Here is an 18,207-nt window from a genome sequence, read left to right on the forward strand (position 1 = left end):
CAGGGTGTGCGCTGGTTTCATTTTTACCAGAGGCCCTTTTTCTCATCCCATTTAAAAAAAGCCATTTTGTATAGATGCAGTAAAAACTGGCCCGGCGCACGCCCAATACACGGGCCTACACTACCGCAGGCCACCTTTTACCGTGGCTTAGTAAAAGGACCCCTGTGTGTGCCGAGTTAACCATGCACTGGTCTGAATATTGGCCAGTGCTCGGGTAACTTCTGGGTCAGTTCACATCGCACATACCCTGACATTGAATATCTGGGGTTAGGTCAGCGTGCAGCTGGAAGTGGCTTACAAGCTGCTGACTAGCACGGGCTGAATATTCCCCATTACTATGGAAATATAGTAACAGATATAAACTATAGCTGATCAGGGCCTGCAGAAAGAATGATTTCAGCAAAAGCACACACAACTATTGCATTCCTCTTCTGTTGCAACTGACTCACCCTCTCCAAACCCATCTATAGTCTCTGCAGCCTCTCATCCACTTCACCATCCTTTCCCTCCGCTAACTTAATTTCCTTCTCACCCCCTTCCTTGACCTCGCTTTCCACTATGTTGGCTTCAGTGAGGTTCACAACTTGTTCTCTAGATCCTTTACCATCCTCATGGCTGAAGGTTTCAGTACATGGATTGTTACCTTTGACTATAATCACTCATAGTCTTCCCACTGGCTCATTACCATCTTAGAAGACCACAGTGGTCTGTGCAATTAAAAAAAAAAAAAACTTTTCTTGATCCAGCTTTCCCTGATCCTTCCCTGATCCTTCATCCTCAGCAGCCAGAGTTTCATCAGCTCCATAGTACAGAATCAGCTGTCACCTCTCTATTAAGCAAACTTCACTTCACTCTTGAGAAGGGTAATATAGCTCTGGTTGTTTCACTTGATCTTTCAGCTGCTTTTGATTTTGTTGATCGTTCACTTCTCCTCTGTCGTCTTGAAGATATTGGGATTTCTGGGTCTCCACTTGATTGGTTCACTTCTTTTCTTTGGGATTACTCATTTTCTGTTCATTTTGGACTCAGTTCTATTAATGGCACCCAAAAGTGGAACTCTCCATCTCCCCTGCCCTCTCCTTCATCCACCCATATCCAGCAAATTTCCTCTCTCCCCTGCCCCCATTCATCCATCCATGTCCAGCAATTCTCCTCTCTCCTCTGCCCTCCCCTCCATCCATCCATCCATGTCCATCAGCTCTCCATTCTCCCCTGCCCTCGCCTCCATCCATCCATATCCAACAATTCTCCTCTCTCCCTTGCTCTCCCCTCCATACATCCATGTCCAGCTTTTCCTCTCTCTCCCTGCCCTCCCCTCCCCTCCATACATCCTTGTCCAACAACTCTCCATTCTCCCCTGCCCTCTCCTCCATCCACCCATATCCAGCAAAATTCCTCTCTCCCCTGCCTCCATTCATCCATCCATGTCCAGTAATTCTCCTCTCTACCCTGCCCTCTCCTTCATCCATCCATGTCCAGCAACTCTTCATTCTCCCCTGCCCTCTCCTCGATCCATCCATGTTCAGCAATTGTCTTCTCTCCCCTGCCCTTCCCCTCCCATCCATGTCCAGCGATTCTCCCTGCCCTCCCTCAGCTCCCTGACAGCCCTCCTCTCCATTCCTTCCTGCCCCCCCCCCCTCACGCTTTTAACCCTTTTACTTTCAGGCGCAGCGATGGCAGTGAAGAAGACAACACAGCGGGCTTGCCTCCAGCTTCTCCGTTCCCTCACACAGTGTCCCGCCTTCTGTGATGATGTATTTCCTGTTTCCGCGAGGACAGGACACTGTGTGAGGGAAGGGATAAACTGGAGGTGAGCCCACTGTGTTGTCTTCTTCACTGCAGTTGCTTCGACTGAAAGTAAAAGGGTTAAACGCGCGGGGGAGGGAAGGAACTGAGAGGAGGGCTGTCGGTCAGGGAGCTGAGGGTGGGAAGGAGGGACCGTCTGAGAGCTGCCTGCTGCATTGCGCTGCGCCAGCCCTACATTTGGGGAGGCAATGCCCCCCCTCGCCCCCCCCCCAAACTACGCTCAGTGAATATGTGCTCACCATGCACTAAAGAAAGCTGGTGAGGCCGTCAACCTCTGCCTGGAAAAGGCTCGAACAGATCAAGCCCAGGCCTACAACCAGAAGGAAGTATAACAAACCTTCCAGCCAGGGGATAGAGTTTTAGTCCTTTTACCCTCATCCAACAGTAAACTATTATGTAGTAATAATAATAATAATAATAAATTGGTCTTATATTCCACTAATGCCTCACAGTTCAAAGCAGGTTACACAGTCAAAGATACCAGAACAATCTTCTTGGAATTGAAAAATATATTAGTCACATTCAGCTAATTTGATGTAAAACAAATTTCTGGAACAACCGTGTTTTACCATTTTCCTAAAAATAGAATAAGATTTGGGAAGCATAAAAAATATCAGCAAAATCTTTCCAATGTCTGGCTACCTGAAAGGCCAATGTTAATTTGAATAGACATAGTTTCCTCTTCCCTTTAACCGAAGGGAACAAGAAGACACTTTCGCCTTGCCATCTAAGCCATAGGAAAGTGGTAATGGTCATAAAAATAATTATGCGCCAAACCATGCATAATTTTGAAGCGAAAACAAACTAATTTACAAAGAAAACTAGCCTCAATAGGCAACTAGTGCAATTTTACAAAACTAGGGGATATATTATCAAGTTTACCCCCTTGTTTACTAAACCGCGCTAGCAGCTGCTGTGCAACAATGCCGACATAGTCCATTCAAGGTGAATGGGCTGTGTCGGCATTAGTGCACGGCTGCCACTAGCTTGGCTTAGTAAATAGGGGGGTTAGATAGACCAAAAACTAAATGAACTGCAGTGTTCTGTATGGCCTGTATTCTTCTAAGTAAACTCTTATTACATCCTAGATACACAAGATTACAATAATCTAATTGAGAGACTAACAGGTGAATTTTCAAAAGAGAAGGGCGCCCACCTTCCGACACAAATCGGGAGATGAGCGTCCTTCTTGCAAGGTTGGTCAAATCAGCATATTCGAAAGACGATTTTGGGCGCCCTCAACTGCTTTCCGTCGTGGGGATGACCAAAGCTCACGGGGGCATGTCGGCAGTGTAGCGAAAGCGGGACTGGGGCGTGCTTAGGAGATGGGCATCCTCAGCCGATAATGGAAAAAAAGAAGGGCGTCCCTGACGAACATTTGGGCGACTTTACTTGGTCCATTTTTTTTCATGACCAAGTATCAAAAAGGTGCTCAAACTGACCAGATGACCAACGGAGGGAATCAGGGATCACCTCCCCTTACTCCCCCAGTGGTCACTAACCCCCTCCCACCATAAAAAAAAGTTTAAAAATACTTTTTTGTCAGCCTCAAATGTCATACTCAGGTCCATCGCAGCAGTATGCAGGTACCTGGAGCAGTTGTAGTGTACTTCAGGCAGGCGGACCCAGGCCCATCCCCCCCCCAACCTGTTACACTTGTGGTGGTAAATGTGAGCCCTCCAAAACCCACCACAAACCCACTGTACCTACAAGTAGGTGCCTCCCTTCATCCCTAAGGGCTATGGTAGTGGTGTACAGTTGTAGGTTTGGGGTTTTGGGGAGAGGTTGGGGGGTTCAGCACCCAAGGTAAGGGAGCTGTGCACCTGGGACCTTTTTCTGAAGTCCACTGCAGTGCCCCCTAGGGTGCCCGGTTGGTGTCTTGGCATGTGAGGGGGACCAGTGCACTATGAATGCTGGCTCCTCCCACGACCAAATGGCCTGGATTTGGTAGCTTTTGAGATGGACGTCCTCAGTTTCCATTATTGCCGAAAACCGGGGACAACCATCTCGAAAACGACCTAAGGACAACCATCTCTAAGGTCGACCTAAATTTCATGATTTGGGCGTCCCCGACCATATTATCAAAACGAAAGATGGACGCCCATCTTGTTTCGATTATACGGGTTGCCCCGCCCTTTACGGGGCCATCCTGCAAGGATGCCCTCATGAAAACTTGGGCGCCCTGTTCGATTATGCCCCTCTAAGAGCACTTGAACCAAAAGATTAAAAAAGATTAAATGGGTCCATTTCAAAATAGTTTCTAACACATCATTGTTTTCTCACTAAAAAAAAACATTTCTTAACCAACCAAGAAACCTGCTTTTCCAGAGTAATAGCACTATCAATTAAGCCACCTACTAGGGTCCTGTTTCCTAAACTGTGCTATAGGCGCGATAACATTTTTAGAGCGTGCTAAAAATTAGTTCATGCTAATGCTAGAGACACCCATAGGATGTACTAAGATACGTATGCGCTAAAAATGCTAGCGTATCTTAGTAAACAGGGACCCTACCTTAATAACGAGGGAAAACTCAAACATTACTTGATTAATACAGATAGTCTTAGGAATATTTTCAGGTTTGATATCAAAATATAAATATTTTGTTTTATCTGTATTTAACTAATTTATAACACAGCCTCCAATTATCTAATAATGTTATACAGTTTTGAGTCATAGAAGAATCAATGTCAGACACAGAATTAAATGGCATTAAAACAGAAATATCATCTGCATAAATGTAATGTAGTAGATCATTATCATGCAGAAAAAACTAAAATGATCGTAAAATTGCTAAACCAATTCAGCACGTTCCCTTTAATACCAATTTCTTCAAGTATCTGGAAAAGATTGTTATGATCCTCTAGGCCGAATGCCACTAAAAGATCAAACTGCAGCAGCACAGCACATTTTCCTTCACTTAAGAAATTCCTAGCATTATCTAACAAAGATCCAACAACTGTTTCAGTACTAAAAAAGGGCCTAAACCCTGTTTGAGAAGAATACAAAATGGAGTACTTGTTTAAATACAGTTGTAGTTGTAAAGTTACCACACCCTCAGCTAATTTAGTGACGAAGAGAACTGAAGCCACTGGTCTATAATTAGATATAATAGAAATGGGTAATTTTGGATCCTTTGTTATAGGCGTAACAATTATTTCTCCCAACTCAGATGGATAAATGCCTTGAAATAGCTATTCCTAAATCCAATCATACAGAGCCACTTGAAAAAACAAAGGAGCAGCTTACATCAAGGGGGGCAACTATCCAAGGAACAGTAAGACGTATTATATTTACTATACAATTTAACAAAACCATGCCAACCAACTGGAAGAAAATGATTCCAAATCCTATCCCAGCAATCCCTTCAGTAGTGCAAAATTTTGTGAATTCACAAACTGTATCTCTAATATGATCAGGGAACCCTTTTCCTAACTTAGGGGCCCTTTTACTAAAGGGTTGGTGCGCCAATCCAGAACTACCGCAGAAGCGGTAGTTCTGGATTGGTGCACCAATAGCAGGTATCAATTTAAAGAACATAAAAATGAATAAAAATCAATTATTTTAGGCTCATAAACTTTTTCAAAATGCAAATTGATATCCTCTAAAATCTAATTGTAAGAACTAGAAATAGAGTTTTTAAAAGAAAAATCACAAAAAAGAGAATATGCCATATCCCACTTTCCAGGTGGACAATAATAGAATACAACCAAGAATATCAGGGAGGAATCTCGTATTTGGCATGAAAAAATGTCAAGATAAGGAGAATTAAGTGAATCAATTAATGTTACTTCCAAGATAGTTTTATAAATAAGAGCAATTTCACCTCACTTCTTACCACATCTTGATAGAGATAGCGCTTTGTAACCTGCTGGACAGACTTCATGAATTCATGGATCATCTTCAGAAAAAAACCCAGGTTTCAGTTAGGAAAACACAACCAGGATTGTGATAAATAATCCAATCCTTAATCAAGCAATTTTTCTTGCCCACTGAACAAATATTAATATAAAAGCAAGGAATAGGAACATATGATTGTGAATAATCTGTTCTGACACAATGGATCTGTTTAAGTTTATACTTATTGCATACTACTGAACTAAAATTCGATTTTCTAAAATATGGAGACTTCCTGTATCTAGATGAAGTATTCAAAGTTTCAGTATTACATAATGTCTGAACACAATGAGATATAATATCAGATGGTGAACCAGATTCCAATTTTAAAGGTTGTTATGACTGTGGAACTATAAATTGGTTAACCAACCCACAGGAATAACTAAACAACAGGTTCCAACTGCCTGATAATATAAGAAATAAGTATAACCCCAAAAGCCAAGCCATTGGAAATTCAAAAGTTTCTGAATATCTAATCAAAAAAGTACCTTGGATTAACAGTCTACCAATGACACCGTTGCTCAAGAAGCTGCACTAAGGTGCATGATTTTGGTTTGTGCCTTAGGCGGGGTGTTGCTAGGCGCCGTGACAAGAAGCCCGCAGCATCTGACATGATCAGGAGTTAGTTGGAGCTTGCTTCCACGCCCGAGATGACAAAATTGCAGGAAACCTAAGGAAAATAGATGGTACAACCAGCAAGCAGGAGGAGCACGCTCCAACGCCTAGTCCAGCAGCTTAGTAGGCAGTGAAACTTCTGACACCCACTAGCTAGATGGAAACCATCAGAGTAATGTTGCAGGTTCTCACTCTTAGATTTAAAGAGCCCATGGCATCTGATGTGATCAGGAGGTGGGTGGAGCAAGGACCTTATGAAGTTGTGGAAAAGACAGGACCTGTCAATTATAAGGTGGCCCAACCTGACAAGAGGGACAAGACAAAGACCTTCCACATTAACTTGTTGAAGAAGTAGGTCCCCATGACTGATGCACTGGTCCAAAGAGATTACTTTGGGTTGAAAGTCCCAACAGAATCTGGGCCCTTGCAAATTCCATTTGGCAACCAGTTTTCCATCTTGCAGAAGGCCAACCTATAGCAGTTGGTATGCCAGAATGAAGATGTTTTTTCTGGAATGCCAGGCCTGACTCACTTTGCAACTCATGATATTATCACCAAGCCAGGAATGGTAGTCCGGCAACGTCCCTATTGAATCCCAGAAGCCCGGTAGCACATTGTGGTGCTAGAACTAGGTGTCATTGAGGAATAAACCAGTAATTGATCTTCTCCCATTGTGCCCTTTATCGTGCAGACCGATACCTCAGAGGTTCGACTCAGGGCTATTCTGGTCCAGGAGATAGATGGAGAAGACTACCCAGTGGCATACACTAGTTGGAAGTTGTTCCTGAGAGAGAAAAATTATGTAGTAATTGAGATGGAAGCTCTAGTTGTCAAGTGGCCCTGGAAACCTTCCAATACTTTTTGTTGGAATGACACTTCCTGTTAGTCACTGACCATTAACCACTTCAGTAGATGGCTTGACATAAAGATTCAAATGCACATGTAATGCGCTGGTTCCTTAGCCTCCAGCCATTTAGTTATCAGATGAAAGATCAGATGGGCCGAGAGCATACTAATGTGAACTTTTTGTCCTAGGAGGTGGACCCTGATATGACAGCTGCTCAACTGGGCATGCTTGAGCTTACTAGTCCCACCATGGAAGGAAGTGAGCCAGGAAGGGTGTAGTCAGAACCATGAAGTATAAAGGACAGGGCCAGACTGAGGTTAAGGAGGCCCAGGGAAGGAAGAATTGAATCCCCAGCATACACCACTCCAACAGATGTTTAATGATTGTGACCTCAACAATGTGCTAATTTCTGGGCTTGACTTGATTAACAGACTATTTGGAGTCTTGATCCGCTTCAGAAAGGACCCCATTGCCATAACAGCAGACATTCAGAAAATGTTCTATTGTTTCATCATACACCCAGACTACAGAAATTACTTGAGATTCCTGTGGTACTGTGGCAATGACATCAATCAGGAGATCATAGAATACAGAATGAGAATTCATGTCTTTGGTAATAGTCCAACACCTGCAGTAGCAACCTATGGGCTTAGAAAGACAGAAAATGAGTATGGAATGGATGCTAGACGTTTCATTGAAAGATACTTTATGTAGATGATGGTTTGAAGTCTTTACCTACTGCAGAAGAAGTCATTGACTTGCCGAGAAGAACATAAGCAATGCTTACAGAGGCCAATCTGAGACTTTATAAAATTGCCTCCAATAGTCCAGAAGTAATGAAACCATTTCCTACAGAGGATCATGCCAAAGATTTAAAGGATCTATATCTAAGAGTAGACAACCCTCTGCTTCAGAGAAGCCTTGGATTGCATTGGGATTTAAATAGAGACATTTTTACCTTTCAAGTCTCCACTCAAGAGAAGCCATATACACACAGAAGTGTCTTGTCTACAGTCAATAGTCTGTACAACCCACTGGAGTATGTGGCTCCAGTTACCATTCACGGAAGATCCCTACTGAGAGAACTTTCCCAAAATACTGATGAGTGGGATGTTACATTATCACCAGAAATGCAACAAGAATGGGAGAAGTGGAAAGATTCTCTAGACACTTGAACAAATGCACATCCCTGTAGCACTCAGTACTGCCTTTCACAAAAAGATTGCACCTTCATCTCATCAACAAGCTCAAGAAAGAATGGACATCTATCATCAAATTGCCATCAAATATGCAGAACTGCAGATAATTAATGACAACTTGGCATCACCTGGGAATTTCAACACAAGACTTCCCTGGAAGTCAAGGAACTTCTTCAGCAGAGCCATCACTGAGCCAGTGATCCACACTACAAAGAGATGAGGACTCCATGAACCACTGTCCACTCAAGAGACTTTTCTTTGACACCGTCAATCATAATTTACTTCTTGACACACTGTCCTCATTCGGGTTCCAGGGCTCCGTCCTCTCCTGGTTCTCCTCGTATCTTTCTAATGGCTCTTCTTCCACCCCCATCCCGCTCTCTATTGGGGTTCCTCAAGGATCTGTCCTTGGACCGCTTCTTTTCTCGATATACACCTCTTCCCTGGGCTCGCTGATCTCATCACATGGTTTCCAGTACCATCTCTATGCCGATGACACCCAGCTTTACCTCTCCACTCCCGACATCACAGTCGAAACCCAGGCCAAAGTCTCGGCCTGCCTTTCAGACATCGCTGCCTGGATGTCCAACCGGCATCTGAAACTGAACATGGCAAAGACTGAGCTCCTTGTCTTTCCACCCAAACCCTCCTCTCCTCTTCCCCCACTTTCTGTCTCTGTTGACAACGCCCTCATCCTCCCCGTCTCTTCAGCCCGCAATCTCGGACTCATTTTCGACTCCTCCCTCTCCTTCTCTGCCCATATCCAGCAGACAGCTAAGACCTGTAGCTTCTTTTTCTATAATATTAGCAAAATTCGCCCATTCCTCTCTGAACAGACCACCCGAACCCTCGTCCACTCGCTCGTTACCTCTCGTCTTGATTATTGCAACCTTCTCCTCGCTGGTCTCCCGCTTAGCCACCTATCCCCCCTTCAATCCATCCAAAATTCCATTGCATGTCTTATCTACCACGTGAACCGATACTCTCATATCACCCCTCTCCTCAAGTCGCTTCACTGGCTCCCGATCCGCTACCGTATACAGTTCAAGTTTCTCCTATTGACCTTCAAGTGCACTCAATCTGCAGCCCCCCATTACCTCTCTACCCTCCTCTCCCCCTATGTTCCCACCCATAACCTCCGCCCTCCCTGCCCATTTTCAAGTCCTTACTCAAAGCCCATCTCTTCTCCCTTGCCTTTGGCGCCTAACCACCTCCCCATTCATGTTACCTACACTGACTACATAGTTTGTTACCTTTAGATTGTTACCTACACTGACTACATAGTTTGTTACCTTTAGATTGTAAGCTCTCTTGAGCAGGGACTTTCCTTCCCCATGTTTAAACTTGTACAGCGCTGCGTAACCCTGGCAGCGCTATAGAAATGCTAAGTAGTAGTAGTAGTAGTAGTAGTCAAGAGACTTTTCTCCTTCTTTTGTGATGTTTGTTGTTTGTGTTGTCTGTCTCTTGTTTCAGCTCCTGTGAGACTGCAAGAGAGAAGTCATCAGAGCAGCAATGAACTGGAGACAAGCAAGAAATTGGCAAGTTTAAGATCCAGATATAAATAAGAAAATAAGAAGCAACAAAAGAACTGTCAAGCCAGATGCAAAGCATTGATAAAGAAGGCTAAAAGAGAATATGAAGAAAAACTTGCTGCAGAAATGAAAACTCATAGTAACACTTTTTTCAGGTATATCAGAAGTAGGAAGCCTGTGCGGGAATCTGTGGGACCATTAGATCAGGAAGGAGCAAAAGGAGCACTCATGGAGGACAAGGTCATAGTGCACTGATTCCCAAACCTGGTACTGGAAGCACCCCAACCAGTCAGGTTACAGGATATCCACAAAGAATATTCATGAAAGAGATTTGCATACAAAGGAGGCAATGCATAAAATCTCTCTCCTGAATATTCATTGTCCAGAAGCCGGTTTGAATGAATTCTTTGCTTCAGTCTTTACGGAAGAAGATGTAAGAGATCTATCTATACCAGAAATGTTTTGCAGGGGTGACGATGTGGAGGAAGCAAAAGAACTTGGAAGATATACTGAGCTAAATTGACGTTACAGACTGATAAATCACTTGGATCAGATGATGTACACCCCAGGGTATTGAAAAATGGTAGAGACTATTATTAAGAACAAAATTACAGAGCATATTCAAAAGCATGGATTAATGAGACGTCAACATGGATTTAGTGAAAGGAAATCTTGCCTCACCAATCTACTACATTTCTTTGAAGGGGTGAACAAACGTGGATAAAGGTGAGCTGGTTGATGATTGTGTATCTGGATTTTCAGAAGGCGTTTGACAAAGTACCGCATGAAAGACTCCAGAGGAAATTGGAGAGTCATGGGATAGGAGGTAGTGTTCTATTGTGGATTAAAAACTGGTTAAAGATAGAAAACAGAGCATATGGTTAAATGGTCATTATTCTCAATGGAGAAGGGTAGTTAGTGGGGTTCCCCAGGGGTCTGTGCTGGGACCGCTGCTTTTTAATATATTTATAAATGACCTGGAGATGGGAGTAACTAGTGAGGTAATTAACTTTGCTGATGACACAAAGTTATTCAAAGTCGTTAAATCGCGGGTGGATTGTGAAAAATTACAAGAGGACCCTAAGAGACTGGGCGTCTAAATGGCAGATGACATTTAATGTGAGCAAGTGCAAAGTGATGCATGTGGGAAAGAGGAACCCGAATTATAGCTAAGTCATGCAAGGTTCCATGTTAGGAGTCATGGACCAAGAAAGGGATCTAGGTGTCGTCGTTGATGATACGTTGAAACCTTCTGCTCAGTGTGCTGCTGCGGCTAAGAAAGCAAATAGAATGTTAGGTATTATTAGGAAAGGTATGGAAAACAAAAATGAGGATGTTATAATGCCTTTGTATCGCTCCATGGTGCGACCGCACCTTCAATATTGTGTTCAATTCTGGTCGCCGTATCTCAAAAAAGATATAGTGGAATTAGAAAAGGTGCAGAGAATGGCGACGAAAATGATAAAGGGGATGGGACGACCTCCCTATGAGGAAAGGCTAAAGCGGCTAGGGCTCTTCAGCTTGGAGAAAAGGCGGCTGAGGGGAGATATGATAGATGTCTATAAAATAATGAGTGGAGTTGAACGGGTAGATTTGAAGCATTTGTTCACACTTTCCAAAAATACTAGGACTAGGGGGGCATGCGATGAAGCTACAATGTAGTAAATTTAAACGAATCGGAGAAAATGTTTCTTCACTCAACATGTAATTAAACTCTGGAATTCGTTGCCAGAGAATGTGGTAAAGGCGGTTATCTTAGTGGAGTTTAAAAAAAAGTCCATAGACCGTTATTAAATGGACTTGGGGAAAATCCACTATTTCTGGGATAAGCAGCATAAAATGTTTTGTACTTTTGGGGATCTTGCCAGGTATTTGTGATCTGGATTGGCCACTGTTGGAAACAGGATGCAGGGCTTGATGGACCTTTGGTCTTTCCCAGTATGGCAATACTTATGTAAAGAACTCAAACATGAAATTGCTGACCTGCTGCTAGAGATCTGTAACCTGTTGATAAAATCATCCATAGTACCTGAAGATTGGAGGGTGGCCAATGTGACGCCAATTTTTAAAAAGAGTTCCAGGGTGATCTGGGAAACTACAGACCAGTAAGCCTGACTTCAATGTCGGGCAAAATAGTGGAAACTATTATAAAGAACAAAATTATGGAACACTTAGACAAACATGGTTTAATGGCACAAAGTCAGAATGGGCTCAGCCAAGGGAAGTCTTGCCTCATCAATTAGCTTCATTTCTTTGAAGATGTTAATAAACATGTCAATAAAGATGAGCCAGTTGATGTAGTGTATCTAGATTTTCAGAAATCATGAGAGACTCCTGAGAAATTTAAGGAGTCATGGCATAGGAGGCAATGTTCCTCTGTGGATTAAGAATTGATTATTGGACAGAAAACAGAGGGTAGGTTTAAATGGCCTTTTTTCTCAATGGAGGAGGGTGTATAATGGAGTGCTGCAGGGATCTGTACTGGGACCGGTGCTATTTAACATATTTATAAATGATCTGGAAATGCGAATGACACATGAAGTGATCAAATTTGCAGATGACACAAAACTATTCAAAGTTGTCAAAACACATATGGATTGTGAAAAATTGCAGGAAGACCTTAGGAAACTGGAAAACTAGGCATCCAAATGGCAGATGAAACTTTAATGTAGACAAATGCAAAGTGTTGCACATTGCGATGAATAATCCAAATCATAGTAATCTGATGATAAGGTCCACTTTAGGAGTCAGCACTCAAGAAAAAGACCTAGGTGTCATTGTTGACAATACGTTCAAAACTTCTGCCCAGTGTGCAGCGGTGGCCAAAAAAGCAAACAGGATGCTAGGAATTATTAAGAGAGGGATGCAAAATAAGACCAAAAATATTATAATGCTTCTACATTACATGGTGCGACCTCACCTTGAGTATTGTGTTCAATTCTGGTCACTGTATCTCAAAAAGATATAGTGGAATTAGAAAAGGTTCAAAGAAGAGTGACCAAAATGATAGAGGGGATGGAATGGTCTAATGTTTGGCAAATAAAATTCAATGCAAAAAAGTGCAGAGTGATGCACTTAGGAAGTAGAAATCCAAGGGAGACGTATGTGTTAGGCGGCGAGAGACTGATGTGCACTGACAGGGAGAGGGACCTTGGGGTGATAGTATCTGAGGATCTGAAGGTGACAAATCAGTGTGAGAAGGTGGTGGCTGTAGCCAGAAGGATGCTAGGCTGTATAGAGAGAGGTGTAACCAGCAGAAGAAAGGAGGTGTTGATGCCCCTGTACAAATCGTTAGTGAGACCCCACCTAGAGTCATAGGAGCCAACTTTTCAGTATTATTGGGGGTGCTAAGCCCAATGGAAATAATCCCTTCCTGGACACATACAAGTAATTCTCTGAATATTGGGGGTGCTCAAGCACCCACAGCACCCACAGAGCCGGCTCCTATGCCTAGAGTAGTGTGATCAGTTTTGGAGGTCATATCTTGCTAAAGATGTAAGAAGACTTGAAGTGGTTCAGAGGAAGGCAGCAAAAATGATATGGGGATAGCACCAAAAGGTGTATGAGAATAGACTGAACGTCCTGAATATTGTGACAAAGCTAGCACTCGGGGACCCACAGAGAAGCAGCTAATCCCTGAACTATGGTTCCCAGAAGCCCTTACAAGCAGGAGAGAGGAGGGTAGCCCCAAAAGGGTGGAACAGATTTCCAACCCCAGCAGGGGGAGCAGTGGCTCAGTGCTAGGGGAGCCAGTTACTCCCTTCCCCACTAGAGGGAGAAGGGGAGGTGAAACTCAGTCCCTTAGCTGCATCTCCGGTATATAATTCCCTCCAGCTGTGAGAGGGGGAGAGATTTCAGGGTGGCTCCCAGCCACCAGGAAGGAGAGGAAACTGATGGAGAGAGAAGCTGCCATGGAGTAGGTGGAGGATGGGAAGGGCCTGCCACTGGAGCTTCCCTGGGGGTGGGGAAAGTAAGCTGCCATGGAGTGTGAGAATGTAAATGTAGCCCTGTCCAGCACATGAAGGCAGTGTTAGAGGCCACAGGGGTATGGTGCTGCAAGGTAGGAGGAAAGCTGCCAGCCCTGTTTGGTACAGGGTCCTCCTGGGTGCTGTGAAGAGGACAGGGGCATTAAGTAGTGGTTTCCTTTGAAGAGACTGTTTGTGAAAGGGTTGAATTATTGGGATATGATTGAGGTCTACAAAATTCTGAGAGGTGTGGAACGAGTGGAACTGAATTGATTTTTCACTTATTCACAAAGTAAAATGGCCAGGGGACACTCAATGAAATTGCATGGACATATTTTTAAAACAAATAGGAAGATATATTTTTTCACTCAAAGAATAGTTAAGCTCTGGAACTCATTGCAGGAGGATGTGGTAAAGGTGGTTAACATATCTGGGTTTAAAAAAGGTTTGGACACATTCCTAGAGGAAAAGTGCATAGATGGACATGGGGGAAGCCACTGCTTTCCCTGGAATTGGTAGGATGGACTGGTGCTACTAATTGTGTTTCTGCCAGGTACTTGTGACTTGGATTGGCCACTGCTGGAAGCAAGATACTGGGCTAGATGAACCATTGGTCTGACCCAGTATGGCTATTCTTCTGTTCTTATATTCATATGGACTTTTGCATGCTTATAATGTTTATAGTTTGAGGAGTTAAATAGTGATATCTATCGATACTAGGCAGGGAGTGATCTTCCCCCATATTCATGGAGGCAGGGTATGTGGAGGGGCATAATCGAACGGGGCGCCCAAGTTTTCCTGAGGACGTCCTCGCAGGATGTCCCGCGAAGGGGCAGGGAAACCTGTATTATCGAAACAAGATGGGCAGCCATCTTTCGTTTCAATAATACGGTTGGGGACGCCCAAATCTCAACATTTAGGTCGACCTTAGAGATGGTCGTCCCCGGTTTTTGGCGATAATGGAAACCGAGGACGCCCATCTCAGAAACGACCAAATCCAAGCCATTTGATTATGGGAGGAGCCAGCATTCGTAGTGCACTAGTCCCCCTGACATGCCAGGACACCAACCGGGCACCCTAGGGGGCAATGCAGTGGACTTCAGGAAAAGCTCCCAGTTGCATAGCTCCCTTACTTTGTGCGCTGAGCCCCTCAAACCCACTCCCCACAACTGTACACCACTACCATAGCCCTTAAGGATGAAGGGGGCACCTACATGTGGGTACAGTGGGTTTGTGGTGGGTTTTGGAGGGCTCACATTTACAAGTGTAACAGGTAGGGGGGATGGGCCTGGGTCCGCCTGCCTGAAGTGCACTGCAGTACCCACTAAAACTGCTCCAGGGACCTGCATACTGCTGTCATGGAGCTGGGTATGATATTTGAGGCTTGCATTGAGGCTGGAAATATATTTTTAAAGTTTATTTTAGGGTGGGAGGGGGTTAGTGACCACTGGGGGAGTAAGGGGAGATCATCCCCGATTCCCTTTGGTGGTCATCTGGTCAGTTCGGGCACCTTTATGAGGCTTGGTCGTAAGAAGTGGAGTGGAGGAGTGGCCTGGTCATAAGAAGAGGAGTGTCCTAGTGGTTAGAGCACTGGTCTTGCAATCCAGAGGTGGCCGGTTCAAATGCCACTGCTGCTCCTTGTGATCTTGGGCAAGTCACTTAACCCTCCATTGCCTCAGGTACAAACTTAGATTGTGAGCCCTCCTGGGACAGAGAAATATCCAGAGTACCTGAATGTAACTTACCTTGAGCTACTACTGAAAAAGGTGTGAGCAAAATCTAAATAAATAAATAAAATAAAGAAAGAAAAAATGGACCAAGTAAAGTCACCCAAGTGCTCATCAGGGATGCCCTTCTTTTTTCCATTATCGGTCAAGGACACCCATGTGTTAGGCATGCCCCAGTCCCGCCTTCACTATGCTTCTGACATGCCCCCATGAACTTTGGTCATCCCCGCGACAGAAAGCAGTTGAGGATGCCCAAAATCGGCTTTTGATTATGCCGATTTCGGCGACCCTGGAAGAAGGACGCCCATCTTCCGATTTGTGTCAAAAGATGGGAGCCCTTCTCTTTCGAAAATAAGCCTGATAGTGATGTATATTTAATACTAGTAAGAAAAGGCCCGTTTCTGACACAAATGAAATGGGCGCTAGCAAGGTTTTCCGTGGAGTGTGTATGTTTGAGAGAGTGTATGTGAGAGTGACTGTGTGTGATAGAGAGAGTGAATGTGCGAGTGTGTGTGTGTGTGAGAGAGAGAGTGAGTCTGGGTACGAGTGTGTCTGTGAGAGAGAGAGTGTGTGTGAGAATGAGAGTTTGTGCAAGTGCGTATGTGAGACACAGTGTGAGAGAGAGAGAGAGAGTGTGTGTTTCGCACAGATACAGTGTGTGCGAGAGAGTGTGTGTGAGACACAGACTCTCTGTGAGACTGAGTGTATGAGACCAAGAGAGTGTGTGAGTGACTGTGTGACACATAGAGAGTGAATGTGATACAGTTTGAGACATAGAATGTGTGAGAGACAGTGTGTTAGAGTGAGAGAGAGAAAGACTGACTGTGAGAGAGAGAGAGTGTGTGAGAGAGAGAGAGTGTGTGTGACAGAGATACCTCCCCCCTCCCTCCCTCCCTCCCTCCCTCCCTCCCTCCCTCTCTCTGGTGTCAGGCCCCCCCCCCCCCTCTCTCTTTGGTGTCTGAGCGTTATTGTGCAGGACGCTGAGCTCTGGCTGTGCTTCAAGGAACTGACCAATTCTATTTAATAGAATGCACCTCCAACATTCTGAAGCCGATAAACCTTGTGGTTGGTCACTTCTGCTTGTGACAAACCCGGAAGTACGTGATGTCAATTCAGGAGATGGATACAGCGAGCAGGAATGCCTCAGCCATGCAGTCAGCTTCAGAATGTTGGAGGTGCGTTTTATTATATAGGATGAGTATTATTTGTATTCAATTATATTGTCTGTATAATAGATAGCACTATGTATTAGGACTGCTTTTCCTATAGTTTGCAATATCCTGCGATTGACTCCTTGTGAACTTTCCCTGTTGGCTGTTAGCTCTGAGTTAGGGTCAGCCTTCCCTCTCTGCCTCTGCGGGCTGTGTGAGAGAACCCAGTCTTCCTTGCATACTTTTGTGCAGGGCCGGTCTTAGCAAGTGCGGGGCCCTGTGCAGACCAATTTGGTGGGGCCCCATCCTAGCTCCGCCCCCACCCTAGCTCCACCCCATTGATGATTATTCCATTTTTAGAATTTTTTTTTATTTATGAAATTTCAAATAAAGACAAATGAAGCTAAACTTGTACAAAAAAACTGATTGAAATAATAAGCACAATGCTATCATGAAACCTCCCCTCCCCAGAAGTGGAGTGGCCGAGCCGCAGGATCATCATGAATGATGCGGACGGTCGTCCGAGGCGAGCGGAGGTCGGAGCGGAGGCAGAGCGGGGCCCCCTTAGGCGCGGGGCCCTATGCGGCCGCCTTGGTTGCCTCTGCCTAAGACCGGCCCTGCTTTTGTGATCAGCAGCTGTTCTAGAGGCTGATCCCTTCTTAATTTATGATAATTCCATCAAGATTTTTCACCATCTCCCCAAGTCATTCTCTATTTATTTTCCCTGAGTTTTCCCCCCTTATTCTCCTTTGAGTGTTACAGCTTTTCAGGTTCTGGCCATCTCCTTGCCCCTGGGATGGCTAGATACAGACTCTGTGCAGAAAGGAACAACTCTGTCTAAGCTACTGAACTGTAAGTTGGATATTCCTTGTTTATTCTGAGTACTACAATAAAGAAGATTTGCTTAGGGATTGAGGGTCTACTGAGCGTCTACTTGTGAATGGTTTAAGCTGGCTGTTTAAACTACACTGTACTTTGCCTAGAACACTACAGACATAAAAGAAAGGGTGATGACACATGAAGATTGTACGCAGACTATATTTTCCTTAGTATATTAAAAACCATTATAACACTTCTGGGACTTAAGAAAATAGACTCACATGAAGTTGACTCCTACGGCACAGCCAGATGTGATGAGCATGACATGTCCATGGATCTCAAAGTCATTACTGATAATCCTTACTGTAGCTAGATAAACCAGCACGCCAGTCACAATCCAAATGGACAGCACAGAAGCCAGTGCTCCAAGAATCTCTGCAAAGTATCCAAGAGAAAGCAAAGGATCAACCCCAGAAAGGAAGGGCCCCCACTGTCTTTTGCCTGAACGCTGCAGCAAGTTGAAAGCCCTGATAGGTGGCATGTGTCACTGGTAATCACCCTCAGACAAGACTTCTTGCTCATCTTAAAAAACAGTCTTTCATTTTGGGACTGATTCTGAACTGGAGGAGTGGCCTAGTGGTTAGGGTGGTG

At 44.3% G+C, this 18,207-nt stretch overlaps 1 protein-coding gene across 1 annotated transcript in view; it reads right to left on the minus strand.

Moving 5' to 3' along the window:
* Positions 1–18,207, minus strand: part of LOC115460369 (zinc transporter 2-like) — an 81,732-nt gene that overhangs the window by 45,982 nt on the left and 17,543 nt on the right. Inside the window, exon 3 of the mRNA XM_030190155.1 lies at positions 17,838–17,991. Within this exon, the coding sequence (XP_030046015.1) occupies positions 17,838–17,991 (154 nt within the window). The remainder of the gene's footprint in view (positions 1–17,837; positions 17,992–18,207) is intronic.

The sequence above is a fragment of the Microcaecilia unicolor genome, chromosome 1 (genome assembly GCF_901765095.1).
Source record: "Microcaecilia unicolor chromosome 1, aMicUni1.1, whole genome shotgun sequence".
In the NCBI taxonomy this organism is placed as follows: domain Eukaryota; kingdom Metazoa; phylum Chordata; class Amphibia; order Gymnophiona; family Siphonopidae; genus Microcaecilia; species Microcaecilia unicolor.